The sequence below is a fragment of the Ascaphus truei genome, chromosome 10, assembly GCF_040206685.1.
Source record: "Ascaphus truei isolate aAscTru1 chromosome 10, aAscTru1.hap1, whole genome shotgun sequence".
Lineage (NCBI taxonomy): Eukaryota > Metazoa > Chordata > Amphibia > Anura > Ascaphidae > Ascaphus > Ascaphus truei.
Window position 1 is genome coordinate 12138506 of NC_134492.1, and position 20342 is coordinate 12158847.

Consider the following 20342-nt stretch of genomic DNA (forward strand, 5'->3'; position numbering starts at 1 on the left):
ATATTAAATTGGCCAGCACCCTTCACACACGTTACACAAATCAATCAATAATGCCAGGGAAACAAAACAAGGAAAATACACATCTAAATGAGAGATTTGAGGGGGAAAAAGTATGCAAGGTATGTTACTACTTTAATTGCATTTTCCTGGGGTTTGCTGCCTCAAGATGGTTCATCAGCAAAATGCTGGTTAAATGAGCTGTCTCAGAATAGATCCAAACACCTGGCATGTTGAATCCATTTGCATTTTGAAAGAAAACAGTTATGCGATTCTTTATTAAAGTCTTCTAGATGTAAACCTGTTATCATATTGATACAATAACCAGCATCTGAATAGAAAAGTAAAACCTTTGATAAAATATTAGTGTTTTATTTGCTATTAGCTTGAGTTGTGCACAACAGATGTTCCAGTTCCAAATAACCTCCTCAAAAAAATATGCATTAATAAAATGTGCAAAAACAAGATAATCATTTGTTAATAATTCATAACAAGCCCGGTTTGTTTTTTGGCTTCTGTGAGAGAATGATGTAGAAAAGCCTACATGGAATAGACAGATCAAAATGTTTCATGATCAAAAGAAAAAAGGATTGAAATGTTCACAAAAGCTGTCTCTCAGTCTTCTCCAGTAACTTTGTACAGTAGTAACTGCAGAGTGGATGAGTATAAAAGGTTAGAACAGGAGTGCGCAAACTGGGGGGGGGGGGGGGCACGGCATTTGCAGCGGCCCTGCACTCTTCCCCGAGGCATTTAAGTTAAATGCCGGGGGTCCGCGTGAGGCCTCTGCAACCTCAACTTATCAGAGTTCTGTGGTCTTCTGTACGCGTCGCCATGGCAACGCGGCGTCAAATAACGGAGCGGGGTCACGTGGCAGGACGTCACATGATCCGCGACGCCAGGTCACAGAGAAGGGTGGGAGCGAGGCGCTGGGGCTGTCGCACAGGGGGGGCGCTGCTCCAAAACAAAACAAAAAACTAGATGATACAGTAGGTTGTAGGGAGGTGTGAATCTGGATGAATTTTTATTTGAACGTTACAGAACATCAAAACGGTGAAAGTTTTTTAGCAATGTGTTTTGTATTCCCCAAATAGGTTCTGTAATTCCTGTAAGTTCAGTAATCAAGCACAATACAACATGATGCTATAGTTGAATTAACTGAAATGCTATTTCAGAAGGATACGTAAGATGATGGAAGCCATATGTTAGGCTAATCCCCCCTAATTGTCAGTGTAGAAATATGCTTCTCTCCCTTAACCACCTATAAAAGCTTCGCTAGCTTGACCATTCCGTTTCTAAATTAGAACTTTAAATCCACCTGCTTTACCTCCTCCTTCTCTGGCACTTTTGTTGGGTGGGTCCTCATTATGCAGGCCCTAAATCCATACATATGGTAGTAAGGCCACACTTCACATACTAAATAAATCTTTCTTACTATCTACTGTACACACACACACACACACACACACACACACACACACACACACACACACACACACACACACACACACACACACACACACACACACACACACACACACACACTGTGTTTATCACAAGCATGGAGGTGATCTTCAAGGATTGCTACTAATACTTATTTGTAGAAAATGTTTTCTTAGTGTATAACTTCAAACAAACGGTTTTATCTACTTGTAAACCTGATTACTAATTATAATGAGAAGAAAGTGCGGTAACTATAATTTTTGTAAAAGTAAAGGAAAATGTAATCTTAGCGTGTTTATAAGACACCGGACATTAGCTTCCCTCATTTTTAAGAAAGTAAATTTCATGTTTTAGTGAAATATATAAGTTGTATAAGGCTGAAGTTTGAGAGTCTTCACAGCTTGAAGAACAAGCCAACTGAATATTTCTTAGGAGGTTCTGCTTTAAAAAAAATGTATCATGACAAATTCAGTGCAAATGTAGACAGATCAGACCATATACGTGGAATGAAAAATCATTTAATTCTTGGCATAGTCAGCACCTAAAATGTTAGGTCTCCCTTGGTGGTGTGCCCACAACCCTACAGTTAACTGGTTAACAAGGCAAGTGACCACCTGGGGCCAGCGAAAGTGGGACTTGCTTGTCTACACCTCGCCCCAGCTCTCAGTCACCGCTGGCATCTGTATCTCTCCCCGATGGTCTTTCCCTCGTACATCAGGATTTTGGGGATGTTTGGGGAGGGGTTACCACCGCATTGGGCATTCAATGGTCAAATCACCTTGTTTCCAGGAGCCATTCCACCGTCTCAGACTATTTTGGTAGTTTCTTCGACTCTTCCATCTTCCGTCTCTCTATCTGGAGTTCCTGCGGTGGATGACAAGGTCCAGGAGCCACAGTCTCTCTGGAGGAGAATTCATGCCAACGTAATTAAAGCCTCCCTTAAGCAGAAGGATCACGCGGATAAGCGTCAGCGGCCAGGTTGGAGATCATGTATGGTTAGCTACAGTACCAAGAACATCTGTCTGAAGATTCCTTCCCTGAAGCTCGGGCCCAGTTTTATATATCCCTACAAGATTGCGAAACAAGTAAATTCGGTCTCGTTTAAATTGGAGCTACCAGATACCCTAAAGACTCCTCCGGTCTTCCATGTGTCTCTCCAAAAGGCGGTGGTCTGCAACAACTCCTCTTCTGCTCCCACCCTTCCAGGTCCAGTTCTGGTAGATGGCCAACTGGAGTATGTAACTCGTCAGATTCTGGATTCCTGTTGATCTCGAGGCAGTCTCCAGTACCTTGTATCTTGGAGGGGATACGGTCCAGAGGAGAATTCTTGGGTGAAGCTAGTGATGTCCACGCTTCCTCCTTCATCTGAGGATTCCAGTGGATGTTCCCTGACAAGCCCGGGTTAAATCGTCCTGAGATCAATTATGGGGGGGGGGGGGGGTCAGGCTACTATGAGGTTTGGCAAAATCCATTCCGGGTTTTCACATTCCGGTTTGGGATTTTTCTCTTGCTCACCCTCTGTGGCTGGATCGTCCATTTTTTCTCCTGGCAACTTCCTTTAAAAGACCAGCCCTGTTATCAGGACGTTGCCGAGCAAAATTCCAGTTTCCAGCTGTGTTCATGCAACGCGTTTATGCTTTTTGTCTCTCACGTTACCAGACCCGGCTCACCTACCTCAACTACCCTTGTCTTCAGCCCGCCCCGACCATTGCAAGTTCCTTGACAAACCTTTGATTTCAGCCCGCCTCGACCTCTGCATCCACACCGACTACGTAACTCTGCTGCCAGCCCTGACCTTCGGCTTACGACTCACTACTCTATCAGGACTCTGTCCCTCGGCTCAGGTCGGTTCTTTCACCTTCCTACCTCAGCCCTGCAGGTCCGTTTCCTGCTTGAGACGAGCATCGTTACAAGATGTACTGTAGAAGTTGTGTGTTGATACTTGATTTTGTAAAAAATTGCAAATTGCACAGATTTGACAAAACCAAAACAAAATCACTCCACCCGGCCGGGACACGCAACAACTGTTTAATGACAAGGGCGAAGTAGAGTTGTGTTTCCATGGTACAATGTGCATTTCCATATGGAAACTCCATTCTTGCAGCGTAACCTTTTGGGTGTCACAAAATATAGCCACTACATCATGGGGTTTGGTACCCTAGGGGGCCCCATGACACAGTGTGCTCATTTTCTAGGGGAGATGGTAATCTGTAATGCAGGGAGATGGAAGAGGACTCCTCCTCTTCCGCATCCCGGTTAAGGAACGCCGCGATCATGTGACCGCTCTGAGAAGTGGTCAGATGATTGACGTTGGCCAAAGGGGCCGTGGGACTCGAGTACAGCAATCCATCCGGTGTCCACGGCTTAATGAATAGGCCCCCAAATCTTGACTATATTCCTCCAAAGCCTATTACATCCTACTTCAGCCACTGAGATATGATTCGGTATATAGGCTCTGCAGGTGTAAATAAAATGTGTAATTGTATTAGATTGCAGGTGCTGTAACTGGACATCTCTTATTTAATCCTTTCACTGGCAGCAAAGGGCTTAACTTGAAATTGAGCAGAAGAATTCACAGACATTTTTTTATTTGGCTACAGATAGGTAAACATTAGCCATACTGTCAGTGTTAGGAGTAACTTTGGGGGCGGCTTTAGAACTAATTTAAAAAAAAATAACAACTTGCCATAGAATCAGGTTTGGTCATTTGTTATTCTGAGCTTTCTGCAAATAACTCAGCATCCCTTTAAAATCCGTTGCTATGGATACTTTCCACTTGATAAAACCTTGGAAACCGGAGTACCAAGATGTACTGTCACAATCACAATACAAAAGCAATCCAAATATTTCAGCACGGAGCACTTACTCGTGTCAGATAGGTCACAGCCATGTTTTCCATGAACATTTTTTAATTATTTCGTCTCCAAGTCATCACAGTGACAGAGAAACATTTGTAGCTATCTAAACACTTTGCAGTTGTTACACAACTACTGTTGACTCACTATAGCATAGTATAGCATAATATAATACTGAAACCGTCAGGGTGATGTGATAAGAATCCCAATATATATAAATAAAGTATATGTATATATATATATATATAAATCACACTTTTAATGAGACTACAAAAATGTGTTAAAATTAAAATTGCCCATGAATTTCAGACTGCCATAAATGAAAAGCAAAAGAGCTGAGAACACCTCTTAAAAATGAATCTCATAAAAATATGAACGTGATCTTAAATACAAGTTTTTCATGAAAGTACCACTGAGGTTTATGCCATATCAGACAATTAGCATTTACTGATGTTAAGAAAAGTTGCAAAAAATAATGCTCTGAGATACACAAATTCATTCATCCTATTATAATATGTACACGGCATAATTCCTCTTTTACTTCTATTTTCTCTATTAATTATTGACTTTCACAAGCGAAATTATGAGCAACATACCTTAATACATTGACACTCACAGGCACATGTCCAAAAGTCATTTTATAAGGAAACAAATGCCTTTGTATATTTACATTTTTAATATTTAGATTTTCCTTTGACTTGGGAACATTAATAATCGATAAAAACTCTTGGGAACTGCAGCTATTGGCTAATCTGCCCTGCCCCAGTTTGCATACCTGTAGATGCTGTTCTTGATTTAAAAAAACAACCATAGTATGAAACCTGCTGTCTTTTTATTGGAGAGCTAAATGTTTTCCTGGAAATAGTTGCTAAATCCTGTGCCTCGGCCAGTGTTCCTAATGAACACTGCAAAATTAGATAGAAGTAATCCTCAGATTTTAACCATGTGGGAGTTTAGATTACATGCAATTACTTCCCCAAACCAGTAAATGTAAAGAGTTTTAGATCAGGGGTGCTCAACTCCAGTACTCAAGATCCCCCAACAGGCCAGGTTTCACGATATCCCTGCTTCAGCACAGGTCTATGACTGAGCCACTTATTGAGCAATCATGTGCTGAAGCAATGATTTCCTGAAAACCTGATCTGTTGTGGCATTTTGAGGATTATCGGTTTTAGACCAGAGCATGATAATGTCACTTATCACCCATAAAATAAGAAATAATACCAGTAAATATATACAAAGATGCATTTATTTCACCGCATGGTTTCTCTTACAACAGAAAACAGCACTTTCAGAATACTGCTTTGTTTAAAGTTTGTGGCCATATTCCCCCCTGGTGTCCCCAATTGCCCCCTTACCTCCAGATATGGCGACAGGGGTTCGCGGGTGCATCTGGTGTGTGCCGGGAATGTGCAGGATGCGCAGCGGCAGGCGGGCTAGCGATTCGGTCGCCGGAGCTCCGCCAAGGGCACCGCCATCTTGAATATGTGCGTGCATGCGTGGTAACATCTAGCGCATGCGCGGGAGGCCCCAGAGTTGCGGCGGCCATTAGAGGGAGATCGCGCATGCGCAAAGCACCAAGCAGCGGTGGCCATCTTGTGCTAAGCTCCACAGGGGAACTACAACCCCCAGCTACCAGTGGGGCTGCAGGAAAATGTGAGGCACAACAGCCAATAGGGCTGCAACTATCCCCTGCTGCCGAGAGATGATACATTTGGTGCGCTGCGAGCCATGCCAGTCGGAGCTGGGACACAGAGGGGTGAGGGTGTGTGCAGGGTGTCAGTGGCACCTGCAGTAGTCCAGAGACCCCTTATAGGCCCCCACTCCCACCTAGATTATGGTTGCTACAGGGACAGCCCCTCTAGATAGGGACATTGCCCCTGTAGTGTATACAGTGTCAGGGACACAGCAGCAAGATGCTGCGCAGTATCTGCAGCCTGTGGTCTAGGACCAGACCACCACCGTAATAGAGATGCTCTTCATGGTGGGACCCTCCAGCTGGATACCACCCCACGTAGAGGCAGATGCCTTCGCTGATGGCCTTTTCTTCAGTCAGCAGGTACCAGGTGCTGGAGCACCTGGCAGGTACCTTAACAAGTGCACCAACTCAACACTCACTTCATGTGGGTAGTACTACCGTACACTTGGGGTGGAATTGCTCCTGTGGACACAAGGGTGGTTGTGTGCCCAGGGAACCTCAGTACTTTGGGGGAAACCCCGCCAGGGTGTGAACAAGGTGGTTGGGAGACACTGTGGGGTTACGGCCGTGCGAGGCCTACCTTGTATATGTTATTCTGATATATATGTTCTTAGCTGCATTCAGTAAACCTGTTATATATACACAAGTGTGTGTGTATTGTATTGGATCCTGTGCAAGGGGTATCCAGCAGTGCTAGGATCCTTCACAGGTGGATGCGCTGTCACCAGACGAACCAGGTACACCCAACGCTCCCTGCAGCGGAGGATCAGGCCTCATGTGAGCCTACAGGTAAGAGCGCGCATGAGGCACTTGCTGGCACGCTGTGCATCGCCATCTTTCCCCCTATCCGGGGTGATTTTCTAATATTTGCTAAATCTATCCTGTTATAGTGTATACAGTATGTCAAACTTTGTTACTGATACTTGCCAGATATTTCTCCTGCTCTCCCTCTCATTAGATGATTTATTGAAATGTAATTAAACGCAATCATAGAGAATGTGGCAATAGTAAGATATGTTTTCTTTTTTTTCAGAAACTGGGTACAAGAACTGAAGATTTCGGCTTATAAGTGAACAACAAGTGTCATTCGATGTAAAATAACATATTTGGTGTTCTATGAGTGACTTTCTGCGAGTAGAATTTTGCGAGGATTAAATACTTTAAAAAAAAAGTATACTTTTTTTTTTACATGGATTTGAGTTGAAAAGATTTTCCATATTGTATTCCAATATGACCGTCTAAGCAGGTATAAACTCATTTCCAACAGAATTTACCATACACTTCTATTTTAACCTATCAGATCTTGTTGGATGGGCAGATAAATCATGGTCTCATGGTAGAAACCCTCAGTGCATATAAGACATACTGCAGCTGCTACTGTACCATTATTCTTGATGTCTGAAAAAATATCTATCTATCTATCTATCTATCTATCTATCTATCTATCTATCTATCTATGATGTTAATTTGCTGAAATTTAAACTGCTTAATAAAGAAAAAAATGTTCACCAACACATCATAGGTCTAGTTTAAATGCTAGCTGAAAAAAAGTAAAAACCTTGGAATGTTTCAAAGGGCATCGATGTACCGGGTCATGAATTATGTTGAAATAAGAGGTTTTAAAAATCAGGGCAAGGAAAATAAACTGTCCTAGTACATGATACATAGCACGAAGACTGGTGGAGGAGAATACAGTGCATTACAGATCAATGAGTTACAGCTCCCTACAGAATCAAAGAGGTTACTGATTTATTTTATTTATTTTTTAAATTGAATTAATCTTCTAGTTGGGCAAACTGCAAATGCAATATACTAAAAAGGGGATGGAAAACGGATGGGAAAGTAGAAGCCTCTGCCGCTAAAACCTATCTGTTAGAGTAGAGAAGAAAGTGATTTATTCAAGGTTGCCCAGAAGGTCAGAATAAAGAAACATATTTCTGAACCCAGAACTGATTTCCATCCTTGGTCAGCTGCATCTGCTGTTGGAAGCGGAAGTCACTCTAGTTCAGAAAGGTGGGATTAGGTTGTGGAATAGAGACGGGCGAAAGGGTCCACATTCGAGCTGTAAATTCTTCACTGGTTTCTGAACCAAATTTGATTCGCAGACAGATGTTCATAGGCGGTTTTGGACTTACCATCAAAAATCTTAGGAGCTACATCCTAGTAATTACCTTGGATGCAGCCCCCCAAAATGACAATCCCGCCAGTCTGATCAAGCCCAGTCATTTGAGCATGGAGCTAATCAAAATATGCTTCCCTCCTATGCTGATAACCTGGAGGTGTTTGAAAGATCTTTTTTTTTTATCATATCCCTGATCACTTATTTCAAACATAATGTGCATGTTGAGGTCCTTTTTTTTTGGACAATCCCCCATTATAGTAATCAATGTAATAGGAATATTATACTGTACGTGTACATCATTTTGACACGTAGGCTATAGTCAGCAGCCTCTTGCTTCTTCAAGGTTGACAGGTGCTCGAGTTTGTAAAGTAATTGAAGAAGAGAGCTGGGACAAGCTTTCATGTTGCTACGTATTAATCTTCCCACTAGGGAACGAGGGACATTACACTGCATCCCCAGCTCCATCTTTCTCGTGGGTACCACACAAACTTATATGAATCTTTTTACATTTTAGAAGGTCTTTATCATTGTCAGGACACTTATTGCGCTAGTTCATGCTCAATTAGGATGTAACTGATATCTTAAAATGCGTTTGATGGTTTATTTTGCCTCACGACCTTCAACATGCATGCTACAACAAATATGTCACTTACTTTGGTAACGTTTTCAAATGATTCTCTCTTAATTCCAATATCCGCAATTTGTTGAGCCTACAACAAACAATATTCTGTCAATACAGCAAATCACAGAATAAATAACATATTTTAGGAGCAAACCCACATCATATACAGTAAGCAGAGCACAGAGTTACATTATCCCAATTTCAGCTTTGAATAGATTACTTAGAACAAGCTGGGGAACAGAAACATATCTGGATCGTTCATCTTTCTTTATGAACAGTTGCTAGAGTCTTTTTTACATTGAAGAAATTGCAACTATAAATATTCTGTGCCTTTGTCTGCCAATCTGGAGCTCTCCTTTCCTTGCCTTCACCCACGCTCGTCCCTTTGTAATGTTCCCACGCAATATGCACTCTGATGTGCATTACTTCCAGTCACCTGAACTTATAACATTACAGCTAAACTAAACGTTAAAGGTGTGACAACAAAAACAATGTCAAAAATGACATGGATATAAACCACAAACTAAACATATTTCTGGTTTCCAAATGGGGCCAGCTTTGCCCTCCTTTGTGATTAATTAATCATCCCTTGATTACACATCATATGCTGAATAGAGGTATTATTCACTGCTTTCTGAAAAATCTTGGTGTAATGAGGCGATATATCATTTTCAATAATATATATACACATAATTCAGTTATTCTTACATTGTTCAGTACCATAAAGGGGATATTTACCAGATCAGTTAACCATCCCATCACTTGCTTCACATGGTTAAATATTTTCATAGTCAACCCCCATTGTTGGTCGAGGCAAGAAACATGTTGATGTTAATTTGACAATACCAGACGCATTATTGAGTTGGTGTCATTAGCTACCAAAAATAAAATACCATCGATGGTCCTGAGCCTTGACCCGAAAATGCGTTTGACCGAATCAATTGGAAATACATGTCAAAAACATTGCAGGCATTTGGAGTGGAAGGCCCTTTCCTTAGAGCCATCGAGTCTTTATACACTACACCATCGGCAAAAATATACTCCCAAGGTTTCTCCTCTGAGACCTTTCCTATATAAAATGGAACCAGACAGGGATGTCCCTTATCTCCACTGTTATTCGCCCTCTGTATGGAGCCACTAGCTGCAAACATAAGAAACAACCCAAATATAACAGGAGTTCAGGTGAAGAGTCAGATATACAAAATCGCACTTTATGCAGATGAAGTGATCCTTACAATAACCAAACCTCAAACTTCACTTCCAAATTTATACTCCACTCTGTCGTCTTTTAAGGATATCTCAGGTTTCAAAATCAATAGTAACAAATGTGAGGCACTAAATATAAATCTGCCTAAAGATCAAATTAAATTGATTGCTTTAAACTTTGATTTTAAATGGCAACCGAATACGATCAAATACCTAGGGATATTTATCACAAAAAACTATAGTTCTCTGTATAGGGAGAATATCCAAAGGTCCTAAGAGCTCTTAAGTCTGATATTGGGAAGTGGTCCGGCCACGCTATTTCATGGATAGGCAGAATACACAGTATAAAAATGAACATATTGCCCCGTCTTCTGTATCTTTTCCAAACTCTACCCATTCCATTGGTATTGGAGGAAATTAAAACTCTACAGTCTATAATAAACAAATTTATATGGAAAAATAAAACACCAAGAATTGGTAAGAAAATCTTAAATATACCAAACAAGACAGGAGGGCTGGGACTACCATGCCTTATGTCCTATTACAAAGCAGCCCAAACAAGCCAACTAATACTATGGCACTCTAATCCAGTCCACAGACGCTGGGTATCATTGGAAATGGATTTAGTTGCCCCAGTCGAATTAAGTAATCTTCTATGGTCCCCAGTGAGAAAGAGTCCCGAAATACTCAAATCAGCCAAATTATAGCCCATTCACTCAAATTGCAAATCGACACTTCCTTACAACACGGAATACACTTATGACTCCACTATATGATAACCCAGAATTTGGTCCAGGAATAGGCCGTAATAGGTTTATAGACTGGAAAATAGCAGGTATCACAAGATTAAAAGATGTAGGTTCAGAAGGATTTCCCAGAACATTTGAATATTTCCATAAAGAAAAGGCTATCCCAAACAATCAGTTCCTCCAATACCTTCAATTGAAAGCCTTTTATAACAAAATCCGACCCCCCGAATTGCTAACTAGATTTGAGTCACTTTGTCTAGCAGATAGTAACACATCTGGACTGATATCTAAATTGTATGGATACTTTGTTAGCCCCCCTCCACAAATGAATCAAAAACTGAAATATATGCTACAATGGGAGGATGACCTGGGGGAGGTATTAGACATGGAAGACTGGAATGATATTTTTCAAAAAGTTGCCACATCATCAATGTGTATCACAATCAGAGAAAATGCCTATAAAGTTATGATGAGGTGGTACTTAACCCCTATGAGACTTGCTAAATTCATCCCAGAGTACCCAACTACATGTCCGAAAGGATGTGGAGTACAAGCCACATTTATACATATGTGGTGGGGGTGCCCATTCATAGCAGCTTATTGGCTGGAAATCAAAATGTGGTCACAAAGGTTTGGACCTACCAATGGATCCCTGGTTATTTCTTTTAAACAAACCATATTACCCCCTCACGAGACATGAAAATAAATTACTGTGCCACATATCTTCAGCCGCAAGATGCGAATTAGCGGCAGTATGGAAACAAACAATTTTTCCCTCAATTTCCAAAGTTAAAAATAAAGTCTGGCAGATTTGCTACATGGAAAAAATGGTTAGTCTTAATAACAACACCTACACTGATTTTCAGAAGGTGTGGTTACCTTGGATTCTGAGTGAAAATCAACCAGAAATTAATACCCACTTAATTTTGTTGTAACAAAAAAAAGGAAAAAAAAAATGATATTTATATTAACTGTGTGATAGAATATTTTAAGAAATCTTGTTAGGTAAAATTGTAAATGAATGTGAACTTTCTCCCATCTCTATTTTCTGTACCCTTCCCTCCCCCCCCATTTTTTATTTTCTTCATTCCTCCCCCCTACCTAAAATTTTTAAATAAAAATTAAGTTTAAAAAAAAAAAAAAAAAAAAACGTCTGTGTAGATTCTGTCTTTTGTTTATTTTAAGAGTAAACTAATCATATGATAAGAAAGCGAGTGTGAGGGGCCACATTCCTACTACAACATGAAATCGTTTCGCGCATGTACATTAAAGTCTCTGTTTCTGCTCCTCACCTCCCAAAATTAGCTGGAAGATACTCGAGAAAGGCATCGTTAAGATACAGCTGAGTCAGGTTAAGGAGCTGTGTGAAGCCGTCTGGCAGTCTGAAAACAAGAGAGAGATTTTCACTGTGCGAAAAGTAAAATATTAATGTTCAGTGAGGTCCAGATGTGTACCAGCAAGAAGATAAAAGTGCTATGTCTTACAGGCAACACTACAACCTGGCACGATGCTTTGGGCATCTATGGCTTTGTTAATAAATAATACTTATTCTTAAATAAATCAGTTCTGCAGTATTAGATAATACTGTATTCAGTTTTTTTTAACTCCTAATGTGGTTTTAATGATTTTTTTAATGTACTAGTCATCCTTTGGTTGCTACAGCAACCATTTAGAAAGTCATATCTACTTAAAATTTTGAAACAGCCTCTGGCAAACACTTTTGATTAGCTCAGCCCTTTGGCAACAAAGTATCACAACCAGATCTCTTGATGTGTTCCAAACAACAGACTGCCTATTACTCTGAAAGCTGTAATAATAATGTGTTACACATAGTCATATAATCTTACATATCAGCTGCAGCATTTAACAGACTGCAGCACAAAGTTAGAAGGCGGCCATTTAGTTAGGCACTCAATCAGGATTTTTAAAGATTTATACCAGGAGCACCAAACGATTGCCAGTTTAGGTAAGAATGTAGAATTATAGAAGAAGAAGAAGAAGAAGAAGAAGAAGAAGAAGAAGAAGAAATATAGTATTGCTGCTTAAAATTGCAGTACTGACCATGTACTGTATTGAATTGTTTTGTGTTTAGATGAATATTTGTATGAGATATGTGAGGCGATGATTTGACCCATTCGTGGGGTGCTCACACTTACCCATGTTGCTCTACACTGATACAGCATTTAGATTAAAGTATATTGGCACATAGGGATTTCTTTCAGTGAACATTTAACCATAATACAGTATAATAAATATCACGGGTGCACTTAATATTACCATGCTACGGTAGTAGTGATCAAAGCATTGTACATCATAAAGAAACAGAATACAACATTGCAAAACAAGTTCTTTTATAACATGAACACATACACAAGTTGCTAAATACACTGTAACATCCTTGTCCATATGATAGAGGCTCTTTCTCATTGAGGAGACTGGAGTGATATACTCTAATTCCACCTACTGAAGCAACATCAATTCAGCCTGCATTATGCTGTCAGCTTACAGATAAAAATAGCTCGTATTAAGGATTCAAGTATTTATTTGTGCAGGTAATGCAGAAGCACATTCAGAAATAGCCTCTTTCAAGGGCAATGAATTGTTTTTATGGTAGTGGAACTCATTAGTGCAAGTCATATTTACATATAACGTAATAGAATAATGAAAGAGCAGGAGAGCAGGCATCAATTTCCTGAAAGAATGGACTGTAAGTATGTTTCATGGATCCACAGTATTCTCATCTGCATAGAACAAACCTTCAACTGCTGTTCCCATACTGCTCCCTTCTCCCAATAATAACAAGGCACTTGGGCTTACTTATCATGGTGCCAGCAGGTTTGTCTCATCAAGTAAAATGATAAAGTATTTGCCATTCCTGCCCTGAAACTCTTTATGTACTGTAGGACAGAGGTCCTCAACACCAGTCCTCAAGGGTCTCTAAATCTGATGCAAATGTCCTACATCTGGGGTTCATAACTCCAGTCCTCAAGCCTAGAGATGGGCACATGGGATGCTCAAGAATTGCGGAATTGCTGACTCAACGGATTGGATTCTACAAATCCATAAACGGATTGGATCCAATGGCGGGTTTTGATGAATCCGCACAGATTAAAACCGACCCAATTCGTCTGCAGATTTTACACCGCGAAATTGATTTTGGGGGAAAATGCAACAGAATCCATGAAACGGATTTGAGCAGATTCACCCATCTCTACTCAAGAACCCCCAACAGGTCAGCTTTTCAGGATATCCCAGCTTCAGCATAGGTTGAGCCACCTGTGCTGAAGCTGGGACTGATTGAGCCACCTGTGCTAAAGCAGAGATATCCTGAAAACCTGACTTGTTGGGGGGTCTTGAGGACTGGAGTTGAAGTAGGACATTTGCATCAGACTTGGAGACACCGACGCAGCCCACAAAACCACGAAAATTAGACTCAAATGTACTTCATGCTGTAGATAGCAGATCTGGTGAACATTGTATCGACTCAACATCAGCAGTCCTCCTGAAATATTGATGAATAAACCCCGTTGCATCTTATAATGATGATTGTTTAGTGCAACCTTGGCAGTCACACTTGGTACCTTTGGATTTAGTCACAGTATATGCCCGAGATCACCAAGGAATATAAAGACGAGCACTACTTACTTAGATATGGGATTCACACTGGCCTCAACTATTGTTAAACATTTACAGCACTTTATATTTTCTGGAAATTCTTGAATTCCTATAAATAGAAAACAGAGTGAAACATTTCCCCTGTGAAGTTTAGGTTTATAGGGAAAAGTCCTTTTTTTAAAAGAGCTTTTCTTTATATAAACCGCATTGTTTGTGCCAAGGACACAGAGGAAGCAAAGCAATACAACATTTTATAGTGATTTCAGTATGTCATTAATAATAAGGAATTAATAATGAAAGAAACATCTTTCTATTTAAATTGATGCTCACTACACTGTATGTGATAATGTGCATATGTGCCACGCAGGCAGAAACAGTGGAAGAAATTATTTGTTTTGGTACTTAGATCTTTTCAGAGCTAAAGGAGACATGTGATGAGGAAAGTGCCGGTTTTGCTCGATTATAAGGTGACAATTTTTTCAATAACGTTACGTTGAAAAGTACTTACTCATCTTATAATCGAGCCCCGCCCACTTTGCGAGCCAATCAGCAGTCGGAATTATGAAGTAGGAGGGTAAAACGGAGGACGCTCCACCGTGGGGGCCTGAAGCAACCATGTTGCTTGTGGCAGGAGGCTCTAACCGAGAGAGACAGATACAGAGATACACAGAGACAGAGAGATAGATACAGAGAGAGAGAGACAGACAGAGACAGAGAGAGAGACCCAGAGAGAGAGCCAAAGAGAGAACCAGAGAGAAACCCAGAGAGACCAAAAGAGACAGACAGACACAGAGAGAGACAGAGAGATGGACACAGAGATACACAGAGACAGAGAGATAGATACACAGAGAGACAGATAGAGAGACAGACAGAGACAGAGAGAGACCGAGAGAGAGCCAAAGAGAGAACCAGAGAGACAGGCATAGAGAAAGAGAGATAGACAGAGAGACGGACACAGAGATAGACACAGAGACACAGAGAGAGACACAGAGACACAAAGATAGACACATAAACACAGAGAGAGAAAGAGAGATGGACACAGAGATAGACACAGAGATAGACACAGAGACACAAAGATAGACACATAGACACAGAGAGAGACACAGAATGTGTGTATATATATGTGTGTAAACTTTTTTTCCCCCTGCTGCTACTGAAATTAGGGGGTCGCCTTATATATAGGGCCGGCCCATAATCAGGGAAATATGGTATACAAGAAAGTAGAGGTGCTCAGGAAGTTTGATTGGAGATGTAGACTGAGTTATGTTCTACAGGACTGCTACATTGACCTCTTCAGTACGAGAGAGGTTAAGGAAAGCAGTTTCAGTGAGGTCACTGTATCTATGATTTCTACTTTTTCAAACTCAATTGTAAAAAGAGGACAGGGAAATCTTTCAGTATTCTTCAAATTCCAAAGCAATATCTATGGCAGGAGTGGCCAACTCCAGTCCTCAAGGGCCACCAACAGGTCAGGTTTTAAGGATATCCTTGCTTCAGCATAGGTGGATCAATCAGTAGCTCAGTCAAAGATCAGCCACCTGTGCTGAAGCTGGGATATCCTTCAAACCTGACCTATTGATGGCCCTTGAGGACTGGAGTTGGCCGCCCCTGGTCTATGGAATACACAAGACATAGTGGGTAGCCCCTTCCTGTCTAGCATGGAATGGAGAATAACAGGTACATGAGTGATATTGATTGGGTCTCGCAATGATGACCTTCCCAGAATCCTATGTACAGTGTAACTCACAACCGTCAAGAGGTAAAGTGCATTAGTATGGGCATTGCAGAGGGGAAGTGAAAAGAACGAGGGCAATGCTGAATATAATGGGGGGTTTATGTGTTAGTGAGATGTTTTAGAAAGAATACGTTATTTAGAAGACAAAACACACAAAGGGGATCTTTGCATGTGGGGTGAGAATGGATAGGGGGAGTGAGTCGGTGCAGGGGTATCCTATGAATAAATGTCATTGCTATACAATTTTAATAATACAATTATGCAAGGGAATTGAAATACTGTACATTTTAATAAACGACACTAAAATGATACCCACTAATTAAGCAAATTCAATGTATGTTAACTTCCTGACAGAATTAACTTGTCAAGAAGAACTTATATATGGAGTCCACTTCACACAGGAAATCGGAGGAAGTCACAAAGGAGCCTCCGCAAAGGATACGGAATATTCAGGCGACGTGAATGTAAATAGTGAGCTTCGAGCAGAAAATGGTGCAATGTATCAGAAAAAACTATTCTGTGCACCAATACACGGGTCCTTTAGTGCTGCTAATAAATGCACTGGTCCCAATGGTGTAACAGAGACCCTCACACCAGGCTGCATTTGCAATAAACTTGAATGACCTGAAAAATTCCCTTTGACTTGAATTATATTCTGTTAGAATTGATCACAGTCTAAAAATACCCACATTAAAAATGGAAACGTTTCTGATTCATTGTTAAGAAGAAATTAGATTTGGAAGAAGGAACAAAAGGACAGATTCATCCATTTTCATGACAGAGCTAAATAAGAACAGGAGATAGTGTTAAGATAGTGTTAAATTCCCCATTCTCCTATAATCACTAAAGTTGTAGTATTAGGGTCGGTTTCCTGATTCCATGCATAGACAAACAGCTTCTCTTTGCATCTTTGGCAGATCAATCAGAGCTAAGATTAGATCAGTGGCTAATTAAAAGTGGGACTATTCATTATCTCAGCTGTTAGCGCAAAACAATTATATTTTCTTGACTGAACTGCTCTGTTGAAGTGTATGTTAAGTACTGTATCAGTGAATCAGATAAAATGTAGATATATTTTTATCCTGGTTAAACTTTTTCCAACATTGATTCCTTTCATCGGATGATTCAGTGAGAGGTGGGATCTGTATAATTCAGTACACACGAGAGCCAGATAGACCAAGCTCTGTTAAATCATGGCAAACAAAGTGATTTCAACTAAAACAGTAATTGACGTTATTTTCCTGAGATTATCACTTATCCACAAGCTAATGATGTGCAAAAACAATGGTTATTGCATATCTCAATAGCAGAGGCGTAAATTCACGGTATTGCAGTGCAACATTGCATCAACTTCTAATTATGTGACGTCAAGTATGTCTATTCATTACTCCCATCCAGAGTGTCAAAAGCAGCAAACATGGTGGTGGGGGTGGTGATGATGATGATGATGGTGAAGATGGTGGTGATGATGGTGGGGATGATGATGATGATGATGGTGAAGATGGTGGTGATGATGATGATGATGATGATGATGATGATGATGATGGTGATGGTGATGGTAGTGGTGATGGTAGTGGTGGTGGTGAGGATGATGATGGTGATGGTAGTGGTGATGGTAGTGGTGATGGTGAGGATGATGGTGGTGGTGATGGTGGTGGTGATGCTGGGGATGGTAGTGGTGATGATGGTGGTGATGGTAGTGGTGTGGTGGTGTTGGTGGTGGTGGTGAGGATGATGGTGATGGTAGTGGTGATGGTGGGGATGATGGTGGTGGGGATGGTGGGGATGGTAGTGGTGATGATGGTGGGGATGATGGGGATGGTAGTGGTGATGGTGGTGGTGATGGTGGAGATGGTAGTGGTGATGATGGTGGTGATGGTAGTGGTGGTGGTGATGATGATGATGATGATGGTGATGGTAGTGGTGATGGTAGTGGTGTTGGTGGGGATGATGGTGGTGGGGATGGTGGGGATGGTAGTGGTAATGGTAGTGGTGATGGTAGTGGTGATGGTGGGGATGATGGTGGTAGTGATGATGGTGATGGTGATGATGGTGGTGATGATGGTGATGATGATGGAGGTGATGATGATGGTGGTGGTGGTGATGGAGGTGGAGACAGTTTTGGGAGGTATATGAGTCAATGGGTACTCTACTAAAATAACAGAGACCTCCTACACCACCACTTTTGCTATTTTTCAGTGTCTGGGTGAGAGTAAAGCCAAGGTTAGGTATGACTTAAATAACGTTATGTTACGTACCAATGTTAACCTTATGGACCTTCGTGGATATGCAATGTTAGGTTAAATGCCTCTTTTACATATTATTATCACTAACATCCGGAAAAATGAATGCTACGCTAGTTAAATAATCAAGACTGGGTTAACATTACGTTATTCTCATTAGTGGATAAGCGTTACTATCAACCTGCTCTTAATTTGGGTTAACATCTGGTTAAATAGCCTAACGGAACTTAGTGTATCTGTCATGTGTCTTGGAGACATCGTTAGTGTTAGTGGCTCCTACGACTAAATAGAACTGCTAAACCCCACCACCTAGCTCAATTCCCTTGAATCCCCCAAAAAGTAACATTTATTTTACCTTGTTAAAAATAATAATAAAATCTAGTTGATTAAAAAAAAAAAACAAATATCAGCACATTTTTTTTTTTATAAACATACCATTGAATCCTTAAAGTAAACGCTTACCATTCTTACTGATATCCAACTCCTTGAGATTCACTAAACTAGCAATGGTTGTTGGCAGGTTTGAAAGATCATTGTCTGGCATACTCAGCTTCCGAAGAGCCTGACAACTGAACAATTGCTGTAAAGGAAAGCAGAGTTAAAATGAAGTCCTTGTAATAAGAGTCATTAATTAACACTACAAGCTGCATTGCAGTTGGGAGACATTTTGGCGCACAACTACGATCGGGATTCTCAGCTGAACACATAAAAACAACCGAAGGTTTAAGAAAAGAACATTTGTGTTTTTGTTGCATAGTCCAAGTGGTGGCACAACGTTTCAGGGGGATTAGGTCCTGCGGCAAGTTTCCCACACTTTTGACACACAGAAATGTTGTGCCACCTCTTGAACTCTGCAATAAAAACATGCATTTTCTCTTGAACCAGTACTTGTTTTGATGTGTGCGGCTGAGAATATTATTGGCACAGTAGCTATATTACAGAAGCAGAAGGATTACCTCTAATACTCCGCCAGCATTGGCTTCAGAATTAGGACAACATCTTACTGAGAATGCACAGGTGTGCTTCCTTTAAAAGGAGAGTTTTCAGGGAGTTTTTAAATATCTGAAAGCTGGGGGAGAGTCTGATGGTGCGTGGCCGGAATTCCAGAGCACGGGAGAAGTCTTCTAGGCTGGAGTGAGAGGAGGTAATAAGGCAGGAGGAGAAGCGGGTGTCATGGGCAGAACGTTAGGGGGTGTTTAGGGATATATTTGGGGATGAGGGCTGAGATGTATAGGGGAGCAGCATTGTTGAGGGCTTTGTAAGTCAGAGCTAAAGTTTTCAATTTGATTCTAAAAGCTATGGGAAGCCAGTGTAGGGATGTGCGTAGTAACGCAGCAGAAGTAGACCTGTGAGTGAGGTAGATTAATCTGGCGGCAGCGTTTTGTATGGATTGGAGTTGGGACAGGCGGACATGGCAGGACAAGATGAGTGAGCAAATTAAGATTTTAGTTGAATTATGAGTGAGAAAAGGGCATATTCTTGCGATATTTCTGATGTGGAGATGGCCGGATAGAGTGATGGAGTGAATATGAGGAATGAAGGAGAGGACAAAGATGACCCCCTAGACAGCGGGCTTCCGGTGAGATTGTGGCATTATTGAGAGTGAGGAAGAGTTTGGGTGTAGGTGTGGCACAGGAATTGGGAAAGAGTATTAGTTCTGCTTTGGACATGTTAAGCTTTAGATAACCGTGGGACTTTCTGGAGAATTATGCGGAGAGACAGTTGGTGAAATGGGACAAGAGACAGGGGGAGAGGTCAGGGAACGACAGGTACATTTAGGTATAATCGGCATAGAGATGATACTGAAAGTCAAAAGATTGTATTAGTTCACCAAGATATGAAGAAAACAAAAATGGTGGTGCTCAGCTAGTAAAATTAAGGGCTGGAAACCTGAAAGAGTTAATAATAATACTTTAATGAACATGCAATACAAAAAACGGAGGACAAGTTTCTCTAATCCGATTCACGCTAAAACAGCGCTTGACAAATCTGCGGTTAGTGTCATGTTTCTGCGGTGATGGATGTCTTCCTAGAGACTGTTGTGAATCAGTGGTCCCCG

At 40.9% G+C, this 20342-nt stretch overlaps 1 protein-coding gene across 6 annotated transcripts in view; it reads right to left on the reverse strand.

Annotated features, from left to right (window-relative positions):
- Positions 1-20342, reverse strand: part of LRRC7 (leucine rich repeat containing 7) — a 241668-nt gene that overhangs the window by 115694 nt on the left and 105632 nt on the right. For all 6 annotated transcript variants that reach the window (XM_075615838.1, XM_075615837.1, XM_075615839.1 and 3 more), the window contains 4 exons: positions 18746-18863; positions 14336-14414; positions 11983-12072; positions 8767-8823 (listed from right to left, as the gene is read on the reverse strand). In XM_075615838.1, coding sequence (XP_075471953.1) covers positions 8767-8823; positions 11983-12072; positions 14336-14414; positions 18746-18863 — 344 coding nt within the window. The remainder of the gene's footprint in view (positions 1-8766; positions 8824-11982; positions 12073-14335; positions 14415-18745; positions 18864-20342) is intronic.